At 38.7% G+C, this 20,141-nt stretch overlaps 1 protein-coding gene and 1 pseudogene across 1 annotated transcript; both read left to right on the forward strand.

Annotated features, from left to right (window-relative positions):
* The first annotated feature begins 11 nt into the window (after window positions 1-11).
* Window positions 12-19,913, forward strand: LOC100662175 (GPI ethanolamine phosphate transferase 1-like). Its single transcript, XM_023543747.2, has 4 exons — window positions 12-10,925; window positions 14,649-14,770; window positions 15,895-15,993; window positions 19,476-19,913. The coding sequence occupies exons 1-4, from the start codon at window positions 10,705-10,707 to the stop codon at window positions 19,622-19,624; spliced, it is 591 nt and encodes a 196-aa protein (XP_023399515.2). The 5' UTR covers window positions 12-10,704; the 3' UTR covers window positions 19,625-19,913.
* LOC135232845 (cytochrome c oxidase subunit 7A2, mitochondrial-like) lies at window positions 11,875-13,365 on the forward strand (annotated as a pseudogene).
* Window positions 19,914-20,141: the final 228 nt, after the last annotated feature.

Genomic DNA, 20,141 nt, shown 5'->3' on the forward strand with positions numbered 1-20,141 from the left:
TCTCAGCCACCGCTGCACTAGCAGCCGGGCTATACAGGCGTCTTCCTGGTCTCCAGTCTCGCGAGATATCGTGCGTGTCCTCCCCCTCTCGCGGCCCCACCTCTCTCGGAGCCCCGCCTCAGTCCCGCCCATCCTAAACGCCAGAGAACAAGGATTGAAGGACCCTCGCCAGGCTGAAAAGAAAAACCCCGCCCCCAACTCATAACTGATTGGCAGATGGAGGGGGCGGGAGTGAAGGGGGCGTGGCTCTAGAAGTATCTCGAGAGCAGCAGCTGAACCGGTAGGAGTTGGGGGCGTTCAGTGGTGGAGGGACAGTTGTGTTGTGTTTTAGGAAGACCCTCTTGGCTGGCGTTTAGGGGGGCAGAAGGGGCGCTGCCCGAGAGCTTTAATGGCCTGTCTAGGAGGCCTCATTTCCGAGGCAGGCCTGACCCGGATGAGCCCCAGGTAAAGTCCAGGGGCCGATGCGCTGAGGTGCGGAGGCACCGAAGCTTCGAGGCAACCGAACTGCGGCCTCGCGCCCGCGGACGCTTCATCTTTCTCAGCGTTTGCTGCCGGTTGGTGACGTTTCTCGGTCCAGGTAGCACGCGTCCAGGTCAGGAGTCAAAACTTGGCTTCCTTTTCTTTCCTTCTCCGCCATATACCTGCTGCCCCTAGAGGCCTGGAGACAGCACTGAATGCTTGCACCGCAGGGAGAGCGCCTTCCTGGGGTCAGTCCTCCACCAGTGGGACGAAGCCCTCAACGGAAGTGGGGCCCTGAGGTTTGGAGTTTCCCGCATCAGTGAACACCCTGATAACCTCGACTGGGCCAACACACTACACTGTTAAATCGGTAACCGTGGAGTCAATTCCTACTCAGTGACCCTATAGGACAGGGTAGAGCTGCCCCATAGGAGTTCCAAGGAGCGCCTGGTGAATTTGAACTGCCGACCTTTTTTTGGTTAGCAGCCGAGCTCTTCACCACTACACTACCAGGGTTGCCAACACACTGTTTAGGTGCTCAGTAAACACTTAGGATTTAATACACAGTTCACACTACAGGGACCGTTGAAAATATCAGTTTCCACCCCGTCCCTAGAGGGGTGAGTAAACTGAAGTCTAGAGACATGCAATGACATGATCAACTGCACTAGTCAGTGTTGAAAGAAACTAAAGTCACTCTTATGTCAAAGGCATTCTTTTTCCGTTATGCTGTGCAGTGTTTCTAACTTACCAATTTAGGATGGAATCAAGGTTTTGATTGTGAAACCTAATTATTTTAAAAGTTTAATGTTTCAGAGTTGTGCTTTCTTTTATCAAACGTTAGCACATAAACTAAGTATACTCCTAACTGGGAGTTCAACGTTTATCTTTTACGTCATTCCTCGATGACAATTCCAGTTGGTAAAGGAAATACTGTACAGTCAACAGTATTTGAGTACTATTCCTGATGGTTTCCATTTTCTACATACACACACACACATGCACTCGCATACAGACAAATGGCAGCTTTGCAGGTTTTAGATTTCCTTTCTTACTCTATGGTACAGCTTCCAATAAGCACCAAAATAAAATGTAGCAGTGATTATGACTATCAGGAAAGTTACATAAATTACATTAAAGCAGTAAAGGATCTCTTTTATCTCTGTGGAAGAATAAAAATGGAGCATTCTAATATAGCTGTAGCCCAGGTTATTGGTTTACATGTAAAGGTATAAACGGTATGCCAACAGTTAAATGTAGGCTTTAATTTCAGTTTACCCACTAGTTTTTTTTTTAGTAAACTAAAGTTTTCATTTGAATGAGGTTTTGGTCTCGGGTTTATTTGCTAGTATTTTTTTTTTTTGAACAGTGTATTAACATCAAGAATAAAAGCATTTTTTAAATAGAATATTAGCTCTTAAATGGTTTACAGGTTTTCCCCACTATCCGAAAGTAGAGCATTCCTGTGAAACCATTCATAAGCTGAAATGGCATAATGCAAAGAAGTGATTACCATTAATTTATATGGGAAAAGTTTTTGAGCATTCCCAGACCCCAAAATAAGCTACCAAACCGTACCAAGTAACGCATAAAACCTAAAATAACAGTAACATATCATAAAAACAAATGCTAAGTATAGTTACTGGGGAAGGGGCTTGGTGATGCCATTCTGCTGCTCAGGGTGTGCACTGCCTCTTTAACATCTTGCTGTAGAACAAAGGCTGAACGCTGTTTCTGCTTTTTGCCTTTTTTCCGTAAAAGCGAAAATCTTTGGATTTCTTTTAGTTAGCAAAAACAGGTTCTGATCTCAATCTTCAGTAAAAGCGAAGTGGCATAAAGCGAACTTTCTAAAAGCAGGGAATACCTGTATCCTAAATCTTCACAAGTTATGTATATGCTTCAGAGGAACAAAAAGAGAAGAAAGGCAACCTCTAGCAGCTATAGGTGCATATTGCACATACCTTAGAAATAATAGGAGCCCTGGTTACGCAGCTGCTAACCAAAAGGTTGGCAAGTTCGCATTTCACCAGCCGCTCCATGGAAACCCTATGGGGCAGTTCTACTCTGTCCTATAGGGTCGCTATGAGTCTGAATCGACTCGATGGCAACAGGTTAGGAATAATAATGTTAAATAATTTATCAGCAAACATTCTACTTTAGTGTGTAACCTCTTTGGTGTTAAAAGATTATGAGTGGCCATCTAAGATACAACTATTGGTCTCTTCCCTTCCGGAGCAAAGGAGAATGAAGAAAACCAAAGATTCAAGGGAGCAGTTAGTTCAAAGGACTAACGAACCATATGAACTGCAGGCTACACAACTCCGAGACCAGAAGAACTAGATGGTGCCCAGCTACCACTACCAAGAACTCTGACTAGGATCACAACAGAGAGTCCTGGACAGAGTGGGGGAAAAAATGTAGAATAAAAATCAAATTCACGAAAAAGACCTTAGTGGTCTGGCAGACGCTGGAGGAACCCCCAAGACTATGGTCCTAAGACACCCTTCAGACCTGGAACTGAAGCCGTTCCCAGAGATTACATTTCAGCCAAACAATAGACAGGCCCATAAAGTAAACAGTAATACCTGAGAGAAACATGCTTCTAGAACAACCAATTATACAAGATCAAAATGACACTTTCCTAAAAACAAAAGTGAGAAGGCAGGAATAGAAGAAAAATCCAAATAAAAGGAAATGGGGAACCCAGGGTAGAAATGGTCAGAGTGCTGACACATTGAGGGGAATGCAACCAAAGTCATGAAACACTTTATGTACAAACCATCAGATGGGAAACTAATTTGCTACGTAAATTTTCACATAAAGTACAATAATTTTTTTTTTTTAATTTTTAAAATTTATTCAACAAACATTTGAGTCCTTATTAAGTGCCTAGGACTATAATGGGTGCTGCAGATATAGTGCTAGGAGAAAGAAGATACAATGCTTGTCCTGCTGTTACGGAATTACAGTAAAGTGATGGATATACCTATGTAATTATAAACTGGAATAGTGGCTTTGGTTTCCAACTTCCGCTACATAGTCAGGTAAGACTTCCTTGAGGAAGTAATGCTTGAATGTGCAAGATGTTGTTGTTAGGTGCCATTGAGTTGATTTTCAACTCACTGTGACTCATGGTACAGAGTAGAACTGCCCCATAGTGTTTTCTAGGCTGTAATCTTTATGGGAGCAGATTGCCATGTCTTTCTCCTGAAGAGCCACTGGATGTGTTCGAACAACCAACCTTTCAGTTAACAGCCAAGCACTTAACTGTTGTGCCACCAGGGCTGCTTCTGCAAGGAGATAGCAATAGATAAGAGATGGTGGAGGATAGGTTGGGAGAACATTCTACACAGGAATTGTACCTATGAAGTCTTGCAGCAGCAGACGACATGAGATACTTGAAGAAATAAAAGGTCAGGGTAGTGAGATACCGTAAAGCTGGAGGGAATGTTATGAGGTGAGCCTAGAAAGGGAGGTAGAGGCCAGTCCATGTAAGACCTTGTTAGTCATATTAAGGATTTTGGTCTTGATTAGCATGTGGGTATGGACACTGAAGACTTTTATACAGTGAATCAAATAATTAGATTTGCATTTTGAAAAGAACAAAAGGAAGACATAATACTCTGGCTACCATGCAGGATATGGATCAGAGAGGGGTCAGAGTAGATATGGGGAGACCTATTCGTACATTCTAGCAGTTCCAGTGAGAGATGATGATACCTCGGACTAGAGGAGTGGCAGTAGTTAAGACAAGTGGTTGGATTCAAGAAACAAAAACAAGACAAAATGGTTGGATTAAATACGGAGAAAGAAGGAGGCTTAACAAATGATTCCTAGTTCTCTGACTTGCATAGCTGAGTGGAAGGTGGTATCATATCCTAAGATTGTGAACCCCAGGGAGTTATGAGGGTACACAGAGGTTATGAGGGATATCATGAGTTCTTTTTTAGATAATCTCAATTTGTCTTTGAAATAACCAAGTGAACATAACAAGATTAGAGTTAGATATGTGGATTTGGGGCTATGATTTGTTAAGCTATTTACGTATAGGTGATAACTGAAGACAAGAGCATGACTAAAAATGCCTAGAGAATATACAGTGAGAAGAAAGAGAAGAGTGTTGAGAACCAACCTTTGAGTAACGGCCAAAATTCAATGACTGGATACAGACCATTCTACATTAGGTCAGAAAAGTAGGAAGAAAACGAAGGAAGTAATGTGCACAAAAGCCAAGGGATGAAAACTATTAGAAAAGAAGGTGTGGTCAGCAAGGTCAGATTGAATGCAGAAGCCGAGGAAGATAAAGACTTAAAAATAGCTACTGGATTTTGCAATACTGACTATGTTAGTGAAAGCTTTCTCTCTAAGTAAGGGAAACAAAGGCTGAATTAAAGTCGTCTGAGTATTAGGTGGTGAGAAAACAAACAATGATTACATTCAACCTTTTCAACAAGCTTGACTGTGTTGGGGAGGAAGGGACAGAAATGCCTTAAAATTTTTTTTCATCAATTCTTACATTTTTGAGATGTATCCTGGTCATAGATGTGACCTAATTGATTTTAAGTGCGGTATAGCATTTCATTATGAATAAAATATATATCTGTTCCCCTGATATTAGATATTGTTTCCAATATTTGATTATTATAAATAATAAAAGCCATGATTTGAATTTAAAAACTTTACCTGTGTTTATTTCTGATGTGGAATTTTTCTGAGTAAATTCTAAAGTGGTAACTATACGAATTGTAACACCAGATAAGTAGAGGGATGACATCAAGGACATCATACATGAAGAAAGCAAAAGGTCATTAAAAAGATAGGAAAGAAAGAAAACACCAAAATGGATCTCAGAAGAGACTCTGAAAACTTGCTCTTGAACATAGAGTAGCTAAAGTGAATGGAAGAAATGATGAGGTAAAAGAACTGGAACAAAAGATTTCAAAGAGTGGCTCAAGAAGACAAAGTGTAATGAAATGTGCAACGACCTGGAGTTAGAAAACCAAAGTGGAACAACACGCTCAGTATTTCTCAAGCTGAAAAAGCTAAGAAAAAATTCAAGCCTCGAGTTGCAATTTTGAAGAATTCTGTGGGCAAAATGCGAACGTCTCAGGAAGCATCAAAAGAAAACGGGAGGAACACAGTATCAAACACTGTACCAAGAAGAACTGGTTGCCATTCAACCATTTTTAGAGGTAGCATATGATCAGGAACCAATGGTGCTGAAGGAAGAAATCCAAGCTGAACTGAAGGCACTGGCGAAAACAAGTCTCCAGGAATGGATGCAGTACCAACTGAGATCTTTCAACAAATGGATGTAGTGCTGGAGGTGCTCACTCGTCTATGCCAAGAAAATTGGAAGACATCTACCTGGCCAACTGACTAGAAGAGATTCATATTTGTGCCCATTCTAAAGAAAGATGATACAACAGAATGCAGAAATTATCGAATGATAGCATTAATATCACACGCAAGTAAAATTTTGCCGAATTTAATTCAAAAACGGTTGCAGCAGTACATAGACAGGGAACTGCCATAAATTAAAGCCAGATTCAGAAGAGGACATGGAACGAGGGATATTGTTGCTGCTGTCAGATGGATCATGGCTGAAAGCAGAGAATACCAGAAGGATGTTTACCTGTGTTTTATCGACAATGTAAAGGCATTGGCCTGTGTGGATCATAACAAATTATAGATAACATTGCGAAGAGTGGGAATTCCAGAACACTTCGTTGTGCTCATGCAGAACCTGTAAACAGACCAAGAGGCAGTATAGAACAGAACAAGGGAAGAGTGCGTGGTTTAAAATCGGGCAAAGTGTGCATTGGGGTTGTATCCTTTTACCATACTTATTCAATCTGTATGCTGAGTAAATAATCCAAGAAGCTGCACTATGTGAAGAAGAACAGGGCATCTGGATTGGAGGAAGACTCAATAACCTGTGATATACAGATAACACAATCTTGCTTGATGAAAGCAAAGAGGACTCAAAGCACTTATGGATGAATATCAAAGACTACGGTCTTCAGTATGGATTACTTCTCAACATAAAGAAAATAATCCTCACAACTGGACCAATAAACAACATCATGATAAATGGAGAAAATATTGGAGTTGTCAAGGATTTCATTTTACTCGGATCCACAATCAGCACCCACGGAAGCAGCAGTCAAGAAATCAAACAACACATATTGCCTTAGGCAAATCTGCTGCAAAAGAGCTCTTTAAAGTGTTGAAAAGCAAAGATGCCACTTTGAGGACTAAGTGCCCCTGACTCAAGCCATGATACTTTCAGTTGCCTCATATGCATGTGAAAGCTGGACAATGAATAAGGAAGACCAAAGAATTGATGCCTTTGAATTATGGCATTAGCAAAGAATATTGAATATACCATGGGCTGCCAGAAGAATGAACAGATCTGTCTCAGAAGAAGTATAGCCAGAATGCTCCTTAGAAGGGAGGATGGCGATCACAAAATGGCGTATATTGTATGAGACCACTACTGTACTGAAAAGCTTTACATATAGAAAGAAATAATCTTTGATATTTACTAGGGAGGAGAGGGATGGGGATGGAAAAAGACTAAATAGACAATAGATAAGTGTTAACTTTGGTGAAGGGTAAGACAGAGCACAATACTGGGGAAGCCAGCACAACTTGTACAAAGCCAAGGTCATGGAAGCTCCATAGACACATTCAAACTCCCTGAGGGACTGAACTGCTTGGCTGAGGGCTGTGGGGACCATGGTCTTGGGGAACATCTAGCTCAATGGGCATAATATAGTTTATAAAGAAAATGTTCTACATTTTACTTTGGTGAGTAGCGTCTGGGGTCTTAAAAGCCTGTAAGTGGCCATCTAGGGTACCCACTGGTCTCACCCCTTTGGGAGCAAGTGAGAATGAAGAAAACTAAAGATACAAGGGAAAGATTAGTCCAAAGGACTAATGGACCACACCTACCACGGCTTCTACCAGACTGAGTCCTGTACAACTAGATGGTGCCTGGCTACCACCACCGACTGCTCTGACAGGGATCACAATAGAGGGTCCTGGACAGAGCTGGAGAAAAATGTAGAACAAAGTTCTAACTCAAAAAGACCAGACTTGCTGGCCTGACAGAGACTGGAGAAACCCTGAGAGTATCACCCCCGGACACCCTTTCATCTCAGTAATGAAGTCACCCCTGAGGTTCACCCTTCAACCAAAGATTGGACAGGCCCATAAAGCGAAACAAGACTAAAGGGGCACACCAGCCCTGGGGCAAGGACTGGAAGCCAGGAGGGGACAGGAAAGCTGGCAATAGGGAACCCAGGGTTGAGAAGGGAGAGTGTTGACATGTCGTGGGTGTCATAGAACAATGTGTGTACTAATTGTTTGATGAGGAAGTAGTTTGTTCTATAAACCTTCATCTAAAGTACAATAAAAAAGAAGAAGGGAGGATGACAAGACTTTGTCTTCCATACTTTGGACATGTTATCAGGAGGGACTAGCCCCTGGAGAAGGACATTATGCTCAGTAAGGTAGCGGGCCAGTGAAAAAGGAAGACCCTCAATGAGATGGGTTGACACAGTGGCTACAGCAGTGGGCTCAAACATAGCAACAATTTTGAGGATGATGCAGAGCCAGGCAGTGTTTCATTCTGTTACACACAGGGTCGCTATGAGTCGGAACTGACTCAATGGCACCTAACAACAACGGCAACAACTTTACAGATAATTCTGTTATTCAACTGGTTATCCACATTAAAAACATGAAATCTGCTCTGTATCTCACAGCATATACAAATTTTCAATAATGCAAATTGAATAGCAAAAATTTTAGACTATTAGAATTTTAGACTATTAGAAGAGCACATGAGACCTAAGAATAAGAGAAGTTTTCTTAGACAAGACATGGAAAGTTGAGTTTTAAAGGACGGGTTTGATAAATGGTATTACAATTTAAAACTTCTCTTTAACAAAAGATAGTATGTATGTGTGTGTGTATAAAATCATCTACAAAATCAAAGAAGAAAGGCCAGCAGCCCTAACCCTCTCTGATCAAAGGATATGAACAGATAATTGAAAAGATAGGAAACCCAATTGGCTAACGCAAAGACTGAAAAGATGTTCATCTTCATTAACAATTGGGGCAATAAAACTTTCCAATGATAGGATGCCATTTCAACCTGTCCAGCTTCGCATGAGGTAAGAATGACATTACCAGACAATAGCAAGGATGTAGAGATGTGGGAACACTCATGCATTGCTGTTGGGTATGTAAATTAGTATAGACACTTTGTTAGTCTCTTGTAAGGTTGAAACACTGTTAATCCCAGCAATTCCACTTATATTTGAAATTAAGATGGCTTTCAAACTTATTTGTCCATAAAATAGTTTGAAATACATTTTTCACTACAACCTGCTATATACATGCATACAGGGAAAACTTACAATACACTTTTTCAAAATAATCATTTACATTGCAACTTATAGTAGTTTTCTAGAATTACTAGGACAAATCGAGTGGACTAGAACAACAGAAATTTGTCCTGTCTCAGCTTTGGAGGCCAGGAGTTCAAACTCAAGGTTTTGCCAGGCCATGCTCTATTATGGAATTTTCTCGTATTATTGGGATCACTGATATGAAGTCCCAATCTTAATTTCCAATTCTGTAGGAAATTATGTATTTTTCTTTCCTATTACTTTCTTTTAAAATAATGTAGACACAGCTACATTGGGTTTGATTTAAAAATTAAAAGTTGAGTTGCTTTACAAGATGCTCATTTACAGTACTGGTAATACTTTACATTTGTTTGGTGTCATGAATAGTCTCCTTTATTTCCCATGATACTCCTAGCATGGAATAGTACTGATGGTATCTTTTTCTATGGACAAGAAAACTTAAGAGACATAGTGGCCTCCCTAGGATTCCACTGTTGTTATGTAATGGTGCTCGATTTTATAGTGGATATTAGAGCTGTAAGAAGGCCAAAGTTCTCAAGTAAAAACTTTGTTTGACTACTTCAGTAAGCCTTTAAGCAGTAAAAATATATATATATATTATCCATTAACACTTAGACTTTGACACTTTATTCAGAAAAGCTGTGCAGTAGTAAATCAGGAGGTGGGGAAGATCATACATTTAGGGAGTTATTTGTAAATGCGAGTGCAAGTGAAAAATGATACAGATGTTTGCTTATTTATGAGAACGATAAGGAGAGTACTAGGGTTTCCATGATAAAGAGGAAATATTTAACTCAATATGAGCTTCTGAACATCTAAATATACCATATGTACTTTAGCTCTGAGTAGAGTGTGAGATCTAACTGGAAAGAATTGAGTACTTGAAAAAAATGACTTTCTTTGAACAAAATGTCATACCTGTCCCTGGACTGAATCCTGTATTAAAGGACAGAAAAAGAGAGTCATAAGTGACTATTATAAACATTTTTAGACGATAAGTTTGATAATTTAGAGAAACAAATTCCTTAAGAGATACAAAATGCCAAAGCTCACCCAAGAAGTAATAGATCATTTGAGTATCCCTGTATTTATGAAAAAGTTGTATTTATAGTTAACAACCCTGCCAGAAAGAAAACTTCTGGTCAGGTGGTTTCATTGCCGAATCCTGAGGTACAATAAAGAAGAAACAATATAAATTCTATTTAAACTGTTAATATAACTCTTTATATATAAGAATTATTTCTTGGTTCTTTGCACCTATGCTAATTTTTTGAGCTTAGTATGCGTTTAAGTTTGTTAGGAATAGCTTATTGGTCCTGATTGATTTCATGTACTTGAACTTCTTTTTTTTTTGAGTGCTTGCATGTACTTTATTAGGACCCTGTGTGGCTCAAGTGGCTGCCAACCTAAAGGTTGACATGTTGAACCTACCCAGTGCCTCCATGGAAGAAACGCCTGGAAAGCTGCTTCTGTAAAGATTACAGTCAAGAAAACGCTTTGGAATACTTCTACTCTGAAACACATAGGGTTGCCATGATAGGGGGCCAACTTGATGGCAGCTAACAACACAACAACGTGTACTTTATCATGTATTTTATTTCAGTATTATCTCTCATTAAGTAAATGTTTATTTTTGCCACCCTAAAGTGAAGTTGTGACTTATGTAATATTTTAAAATATATTTTCAGTCTACATGTAGTCTTCAAAATATGTGAAAATACATATGATTGCATTAGGATTTACCCAAATTTAATTTTGTTCCCTCTTTCAATTTTTCCTTAAAGGTTAATTAGTAACACTGAATATGCTGCTGTTTTTTATTTTGGGATTACTCGTGCATTTTGTGTTCTTCGCCTCCATCTTTGACATTTATTTTACATCTCCTTTGGTTCATGGGATGACTCCTCAGTTTACACCATTGCCTCCTCCAGCGAGAAGATTAGTGTTGTTCGTTGCTGATGGCCTGCGAGCAGATGCACTTTATGAATTAGATGAAGATGGAAATTCCAGAGCACCATTTATCAGGTGAGCGTGTCAGCTAATGCAAAGCTATCTTACGAACAACTTGTACTTAAGAATGGACTGCCATAAAACCTATTATATTTAAAATTTGAGTTAAATACATATGATGGTTCTTAATAAGCAATACACCACACTGCATTGTGATGCTTATGAAAACATTGCGTAGTTTGGAAGTGTTTCTTAAGTGTTTTGCATACATAAAAACCCTTAAAGTATGCACAGAAAGGTAAAATATGTGCTATTTACTAAGACAAACATTTAACTGATGCTAAGTAAGAACCACGTGTACCTATTCCAGCTTACCTACAAATTCGACTTAAAAGGCAAACTTAGGAACAGATCTCATCTGTAACCTGAGGACTTCCTGTATTGTAGAAACTGACATCAGGCGAATTGAAATATACAGTTTAGCTGCTTGGGCTAATAATAACATGACCTAACCTGAGCTAATCTGGATCAGACTCACTGTAGGGTAATGCTATTCAGCTATATGCATCCCCTCCCTAATGGAGTCAGCTTTGCTCTTCCCTGAAGCATGCTGGGAATGAATTCAGGATGGACTTGGGCTAAGGTATAAGGTCAGGAGTGGCATGACTGGGCCAGCAGCCAAGGCCAAGGAATGCCTTAGCAACAAGAAGGAAAACATCTGGGCCTGGACATGAAGACCCTGGGAACACTGACTGCCCAAGGACATGGGAGAAAACGATGAGCCTTGGTCTCAGCTGGAATGGTATATAAGCTTGTGTCCCTTGCTAGGTGGTTGCAGAAAATACACCAGCCAGCCGCCACTGGAGAGCAGCTCCTTGCCTGTGTAAGTTTCCCAGAATAAATGCATGAATCTGGAAAGGGCTGTGTGTCAGTTCTTTGCATCATCTGCCAGGACGCACTGCGAGGGTCTTCCCTTGCTGGGCTGTCCCCTGACACTCACTATACTATCTTTTTTGGAAAAAATAAGCTGCTTAATTTTTTTAAATAATAGCAACCATAAAAATTGAAGAATCAGTAATTACAATGGTATTTAACTAGAAAATATGGACTTCAACTCAAAATACAGCCTCTACAAAAAATATTAGAAAAGCCCTTCCAATTCTCTATCACTCTTTAACTTCGGCTTCTGTTACGTAGCTTTGAAAAGAAATGTTTAATTTTTGTGGATTTACAGAGCTCCTACAAGCCATTGTTCTTTTTCTGATTAGGTGCAAGTCCCTTAAAACCTGTATTCAATTAAATTCCTAATGTGCCTCTCCTAATGCTGTTGTGGAGCAATTAAAACTGTAATTTATGTGGAAATTTATCTTAAAATATTCTACTTTCTCCGTTCCCACCTGCCATCACTACTTTTCATCCCCTGGGTTTGGGTTTCCCTGTTTTATTTTTCTTTACAGTACTTACCGTTGTGCAGGTTCCCTGAGAGCAGGGGCTTTTTCCATTTTACGCACACTTATCTCTAGCTCCTAGCAAAAACTAGACAGTTAACACATACTTGTTGACTAACAGAAGAATGACTGAACTTTAACGCTGTGTTGAATTTCCAGAAATAAACTTAACGGTGGCTCAAAGAAATGCATAATGTACTAAAGAATAAAAAATAAATGAACAACTCAGGATGATAAGAAAACCTGAGTAGAAAGATCAAACTAGGGTTAAGGTCAGTACAGAAAAATGTGTAACATAAAGTCCTTCAAATAATTAAAATATTTGGGTGAATTTCTCAGTGGGCAAAGAAAGGAACAAAATAAATGAGATAAAAATATATTGGTTCTTAAGTAAAGTGAAGCTTTTCTGGTACTTAGCAGTTGTTTCTCCTTTGGGCTTTGCTAAAGGAGACATTATGTCATACAGTGGACTTAATGCTCAAACACTTCATGTGCTTTGTGTCCTGTGCCATTATATATTTACAGTTTCAAAAATCTTGCTTTCTCCATCATTCCTGGTGTTCAGTTGTTGTGGTTAGTGGTCAGTAACACAGCCAAGATGTTGCAGAATCTGCTGGTTCTTCGTCAAATTGCCCAGAAGACCATAAGTACTGCTTCACGCAGTTTGAAAATAAAGTTTCAGAGAAAGAAAAGCTATTTCAGGAGGACAGTGGAATTGTAGTGCATCTAAAGGGTGGGGCAGCTGATGCCCTCCTGTATAGAGCCATCATAGTTCTTACATTTGGTGGAACAGTGTATGCTATGTATCTGTTGGCTATGGCTTCATTTCCCAAGAAGCAGTATTGGGTTCAATTTATCCTTCCAGCAGTTGGTTCAGTTTAATTCAGAGCTCTATCCAGTAATCTCTTCTTTAAGGATCAATATTTATTGACTTGTACTAATTGCCACGAAAAAAGCAGTCTTCCGTGAAAAAAAAAAATCTCACATTCTCTTCTAAACTTGTTTTTGAAAGGCATTGTTTCTTCCTCACATTTTTTAAAGACCTGATCTAAATTGATTAGAAATGTTTTTAAACAGATATCCAAATTTATGTATACCTTCCTTCTGTTTAATCTAGTTTTCAATGTGTAACTTAGCAAATTGAAAGTTATTTCTGGTAATTTATACAATGGTTTTCAAACCATTTATTTAATATTTACTCGTATAGGCATTTAGAAAAATAGGATTTATTATGAGGCAATCAATGTTGTAAGTAGCGAAACCAGAACTCAAATACTTTTCCAAAGAATGTGTTAAGAGTCTCACGTTTTTCTTAAAAAGTATATTGATGCATTGTATTTTTGTAACTCTTTGTCCTGCTGGCTTTCACCTGCAGTAGCATCACTAGTGTTTTGTTTCTTACCTAAACTTTGCAAATCACTGTAATACAACTGGAAGAATATTGAAACGTTTGGCAAAGGAAACCTTTGTATGTTTTCATCTCAAATTTAAAAACAAACTTTAGTTCCTACCTAGGGAGCAGCCATTTTAACTCCCCTCAGGATTTTTTTTTTTTTTTTGGTAACAGCTTTATTGGAATATAATTGACACACTATCCAATTCACTCATTTGAAGCATACAATTTGTTGGTTTTTAGTATATTCACAATTGTGCAACCATTATCACAGTCAATTTTCTTGGGTGTGTACTATGGTGTCATCATCTCAGAAAGAAACCCTGCATCCCCCTTAGTCATCAACACCTCAACTTTTCATTTTGAAAAATTTCACACCTACACAAAAGTTGAAAGAGTTATACAATGAACACATTTACTCTTAAATCCAGCTGTTAACTTTTTTGCCATATTTGCTTTCTCTATACTCCTATTTATCTATACACACGTATAAGATTTTATTTTTTTGCTGAACAATTTCAAAGCAAGAAATCGTGATACTTTACCACTGAACATTTTAGTATGTATCTTCTAAGAACAAGGATACTCTTCCACATAATGACAATAACATCAACACATCCAATAAATTTAACACTGATATAATAATACTGTGCATATCAGTTATGTTTATGTAACAAACCATCACAATAGTTTGTGGCTTAAAAAAACAGTGATGTATTTTGTGTCATGATTCTGTGGGGTGGTTGGGAAATCTTTGCTGGTCTCACCTGGGGTACCACATTGAGCTGGTGGGAAGGCTAGAACTGAGCTCAGGTGGCATTTGAAATATTCCTATCCTTCTTAAATTTTGACTCTTTTTTTGGTTTTGATTCTTTCTGTGATAATCTTATTTTTCTGAAACCCTATGAGAGCATCTAGTCATAGTGTGTGTTGACTATCCACCTTAATATCTTTTAGGAATGTCATAATTCATGAAGGCAGCTGGGGGATCTCTCATACACGTGTGCCAACGGAATCTAGGCCAGGGCATGTAGCCCTGATCGCTGGGTTTTATGAAGATGTCAGTGCTGTTGCCAAAGGTATTGTCTATATAGACAAGTTTATTAAAGGAAGTTATCATCTAAATATTGCCTCCTTATTTGCTGCATTTGAATTATGGTGGTGGCAAAGAATATTGAATATACCATGGACTGCCAGAAGAACAAACAAATCTGTCTTGAAAGAAGTAACAGCCAGAATGCTCCTTAGAAGTGAAGATGGTGACACTTCATCTCCCATACTTTGAACATGTTATCAGGAGTGACCAGTCCCTGGAGAAGCACATTATGATTGGTAAGGTAGAGGTTCAGCGAAAAAAAGGATGACCCTCAATGAGATGAATTGACACAGTGGCTGCAACGATGGGGCTTAAGCATAATGATAATTGTGAGGATGGCATAGGACAGGGCATATTGTACATAGGGTCACTATGAGTTGGAACCAACTTGATGGCACCTAACAACAATAAAAATAGTGAATTAAGGAGCCCTAGTGGTGCAACGGTTAAGCACTTGACTGCTAACCGAAAGGTCGGTGGTTCAAACTCATCCAGTGGCTCTGTGGGAGAAAATCCTGGTAATCTACTTCTGTAAAAAATTATAACCAAGAAAATCAGCTAGGTGTATGGGCGGTTCTGCTCTATCACGTGTCTCAAAGTTAAAAGTGAGTGCTGGAGGTGCGGTGGTTAAATGCTTGGCTGCTAACCTCAAGGTCAATAGTTTGAACTCACTAGCAGCATCGCAGGAGAAAGATGTGGCAGTTTGCTTCTGTAAAGATTACAGCCTTGGAAATCCTAAAGGGCAGTTCTACTCTTTCCTATAGGTTCACTACGAGTTGGGGTTGACTCGGCGGCAGTGGGTTTTTACTCATATGAATACTCACTCACTGGCACAAATTCTGGAATTAAGCTTTAGCCTTTATCATCCTAAACTCCTGAAAAATGTGATCATTCTAATCCAAGAATTCATGCTTTTTCTAAGTGTTGCCCTCAACATTTCAAAAGCAGTTCTATTTTTTCAGTAAGAAGAAAGTGATTTATGATTAGTTTTGACTCTTTTCTATAACTAAAAATGATAAATTATTATTTTAAGAATTTTTTTTTTTAGGTGCTTGCTTCACCATATGTGTTTTTTGTATTTTTTTTTTTCCTGTCAATTACCTGAAGGATGGAAGGAAAATCCTGTAGAATTTGATTCTGTTTTTAATGAAAGCAAATACACATGGAGCTGGGGAGACCTCGATATTATATCTATGTTTGCCAAAGGTAAGAGCCATTTATTATATTTCCTCATGTAGTTGTTATTAAAATGGGCAGAATAAGTTTTCATACATTGGTTGGTGTCTTAGTCATCTAGTGCTGCTTTAACAGAAATACCACAAGTGAATGGCTTTAACAAAGAGAACTTTATTCTCTCACAGTCTAGTAGCCTACAAGTCCAAATCCAGGGTGTCAGCTACAGGGGAGTGCTTTCTCTCTGTGTCGGCCCTGGAGGAAGGTCCTTGTGATGCATCAGTCTTCCCTTGGTTTGGGAGCATCTCAGCACAGGAACCTCAGGTCCAAAGGACACGCTCTGCTCCTGGTGCTGTTTTCTTGGTGGTATGAGGTTCCAGACTCTCTGAGGTTCCAGACTCTCTGCCTGTTTCCATTTCCTTTTATCTCTTGAGAGATAAAAGGTGGTACAGGCTACATCCCAGGGAAACTGCCTTTATCTTGCACCAGGGATGTGACCTGGTAAGGGTGTTAGGATCCCACCCTAGTCCTCTTTAACATAAAATTACAATCACAAAATGGAGGACAACCACAATCTACTAGGAATCATGGCCTAACCAAGTTGATACATACATATTGGGGGGACATAATTCAAACCATAACAGCTAGTTACTATATTTTATTGATTTTGAGGCACATACTTTCACAGTTTATTATCTCGGAAATAGGGGTGTGTATTACAGTCGATGAGCAATCCAGTTTAATTGGAGTGTTTTTTACTTCTTTAAAAAAAAAATTTTTTTTTTTAGTTGTACTAGAAATATTGGCAAATCTTATATAATAATTGTAATATATAACACAGGATCCTTGATTTGTTCCCTCAATGCCTCAACTTCTTCTAAATTGCATTATGCAAGTAACAACCAATAGATCAAGGACAGAGAATACTTTCCCTTTGGGAACCACTTTTGCAGAAATAATGAAGATAGTCTCTTTAAAGGACTGCCCCACCCCCCACCCCCAGTGCCGTTGAGTCAATTCTGACTCATAGCAACCTTATAGGACAGAGTAGAACTGCCCCATAGAGTTTCCAAGGAGCGCCTGGCAGATTCGAACTGCCAACCCTTTGGTTAGCAGCCATGGCACTTAACCACTACGTCACCAGGGTTTCCTTAAAGGACTGAGGCTTTCAAAAATCAGCCATTTAATCTGATGGTGTTAAATTCTTCATCCTCCTTACTCAGTATTTTAACAGATATCTGAAAATGTTTTTCTTTTTGCTTCTTAAACATATATGCTAATAAAATTAATACATAGAATGGAGCTTTTCTTGGGTGTGTACTATGCTGTCCAGAACTGGGAAACATTTTTACACATTTGTCCACCCACAAGTGCTCTTAGTTCATATGTAGGAACCGTGAATATGTTTTTCCTTATCTTGTGGCAACCAGTGCCACGTTGGAATTACTGGAAGTGGTAACTTATTCACCCAATTATTATGTGTCCCAAAAGCCAAATATATATTCAGAATTTAATGCCTGATATTCATAGAAGACTATTATACTGTACAGACCAAAAAACTTCGGATTGCTTGCTCTTTATATACCTTCTTTTTTGGAAAGCAGTTTAGCTTTGGGGGTGGTTGGTGCTGATAAGGGGGCCATAAAGTTGCGATGGCTTGCCAAACCATCTTTTTTATTTCTCGCTGCAACTGATGGGTCAGGACCAATACCTGAATCAGAGGCAGTCCAATAGGAGTGTTCCCATTTCTTTTTTTTCCACATTTATCACAGTGCCTGGTAGCTAGTAGGCACTCAACGAATACTTGTTTTCAATATTTTTATCATTACAAAGTCTCTAAACATAACTAAAGCTGTGTCTAGATTCCAATGAAAGCCTTGCTGATATTGTTGCTTGCTTTATTGGATTGCTAAAAATAGCATCTGTGTTTACTTTACCTAATCAAGAGCTAACCAAAAACTAAACCAAACCCGTTGCTGTCAAGTCGATGCCAACACATAGCGACCCTAAAGGACAGAGTAGAACTGCCCCACAGATTTCAAAGGAGCTCCTGGTGAATTTGAACTGCTGACCTTTTTGGTTAGCAGCTGTAGCTCTTAACCACTAAGCCACCAGGGTTTCCATCAAGACCTATAAAAACCAAAAAAACCCACTGCCGTGGAGTCGATTCTGACTCATAGCGACCCTATAGGACAGAGTAGAACTGCCCCATAGAGTTTCAAAGGAGCACCTGGCGGATTTGAAGTGCCGACCTCTTGGTTAGCAGCTGTAGCACTTAACCACTACGCCACCAGGGTTTCCTCAAGACCTATAAAAAAAAAGTAGCAGAGCCTAAATTCAATTATAAGTGTGCTAACAGAGAATTTACAGAGAATGGCCAGTTTGATTCCTATGAAATAGGGAGGAAGATGATTACTTCTCTTCCTAGAGTGGATTGTGGAATAGAATAAATAGGATATGACATGTGAAGATAGCCAAGACTTTTTTTTTTTCCCCTAATGGGAAGGTATATCAGAATGGAAATTTTTTTTTTTTAACTTTTCAAAGTCTAATTTTATTTATTTTTTTCTTTTTATTGTACCCCAGGTAAAGGTTTACAGAACAAACCAGCTTCTCATCGAACAATCAGTACACATACCATTCTGCGACACGGGCTACCAATCCCACAGCATGTCAACACCCTCCCCTCTCAACCCTGGGCTCCCCACCACCAGCTCTCCTGTCCCATCCTGCCCTCCAATGGAATGTTTCATTTCTTTTAGTAACCAATAAACTCACTCAGGTCTACTGTACATGGGAGGTAGGAGGGAGAATGGCTGAGCAGTAGAGTAGTTATTAGAGCCGAGCTGATGTTATAACAGCTTGTCATCACTTCATTATATCTCTTTTTGCATCTTGCAAGAGTCTATCTAACTGAGAAATTCATTAAATTGGTTACATGGTTGATAATACCTTGCAAATATATAGATTAATATGTTTATTGACTGCTTCACTCTGTTAGGCAATAACCAATATTTATTCACCTGTATTAAAGAAAATATACATATTCTATGAATAAGAGAAATGAAATATTTGAATTGTCTTCTTGCTTTAGGAAATTTTATAAATCAAATAACTTCATCTATTTTAGATTGTAATATCCTGGGGCACAAATTCTTTGAATAGTTTAATCCTTAGAGGGAGACAAACCTTTATGTTTATTTTTGTTCTGTCATTTTTCAACAGTGTGACTTTGCCAAGTTAATTAACTTACATGTACTTTATCTGTAAAATTAGAATATGTTTTTGTGAGGTCAAAAAACACCAGTGTGCGTCGAGTTCATAGCACGGCCCATAGCACGTAGTAGGCACTAAATGAGTGTTGTTATTCTCCTCATCTTTCTCTTCCCCATCTTAACACAAAGTGCTTTGTGAAAAATTTTGGTTACTCACAAAAATCTTTAAATGACTATCTCCTATTTCATGACCACTTAAAATATTTTTAAAAATTTTATTTTTCCAAATTTCCTTTTCAGGTACTAGTCAAGATCATGTTTACACACATAGTTATGATGCAGAAAAAGAGGATTTTAGTGCCTACAATGAAACAAAACTGGATACCTGGGTCTTTGATAATGTTAAGGTGAGTGCTAGTGTGTGGTTTCTCTATAACACACAGGAGTAACTTAAAGTACTGGAAACTGATTTATTAATAAACATGAATAACTTCATTTTTCCTACTTGATGATTGTCTCTGCAGGATTTAAAAGTTCTATCTTGAAGCTAAATGTTTTGAAAATACTGAATTCTGAGAAATTCATAATAGTCAATTATGTAGAAGGTTTAAAAAAACATTTTAAGAAATACCCTTTAAAATACCTGTTTCTAACAGTAGAAAGAACCCTACATTGTGAATCAGGAAACCTACATTCCATTCTTATTTTGTTTAGACATCCTAGGTAAACTTTCTTGATCTTTAGTTAACTCATGGAACCCAACCAGCCTATTGCAGTACTGGGACCATGTGAAATGTGTGAAAGCCCTTTGAAAAGTGCTGTTCAAGTGTAATGCATTTACAACAACATAAAATAGATGATCTTTTAAAACAATTCTTTTCTTAAAAAAAAAAAATCTAGATAAGCAAAAACAAGTTAGCAAGTGCTAACTTTAGGAGTTTAAGTAATAGAGATTTTTGGACTGAT

This window comes from Loxodonta africana, chromosome 11 (assembly GCF_030014295.1).
Source record: "Loxodonta africana isolate mLoxAfr1 chromosome 11, mLoxAfr1.hap2, whole genome shotgun sequence".
Taxonomy (NCBI): domain Eukaryota; kingdom Metazoa; phylum Chordata; class Mammalia; order Proboscidea; family Elephantidae; genus Loxodonta; species Loxodonta africana.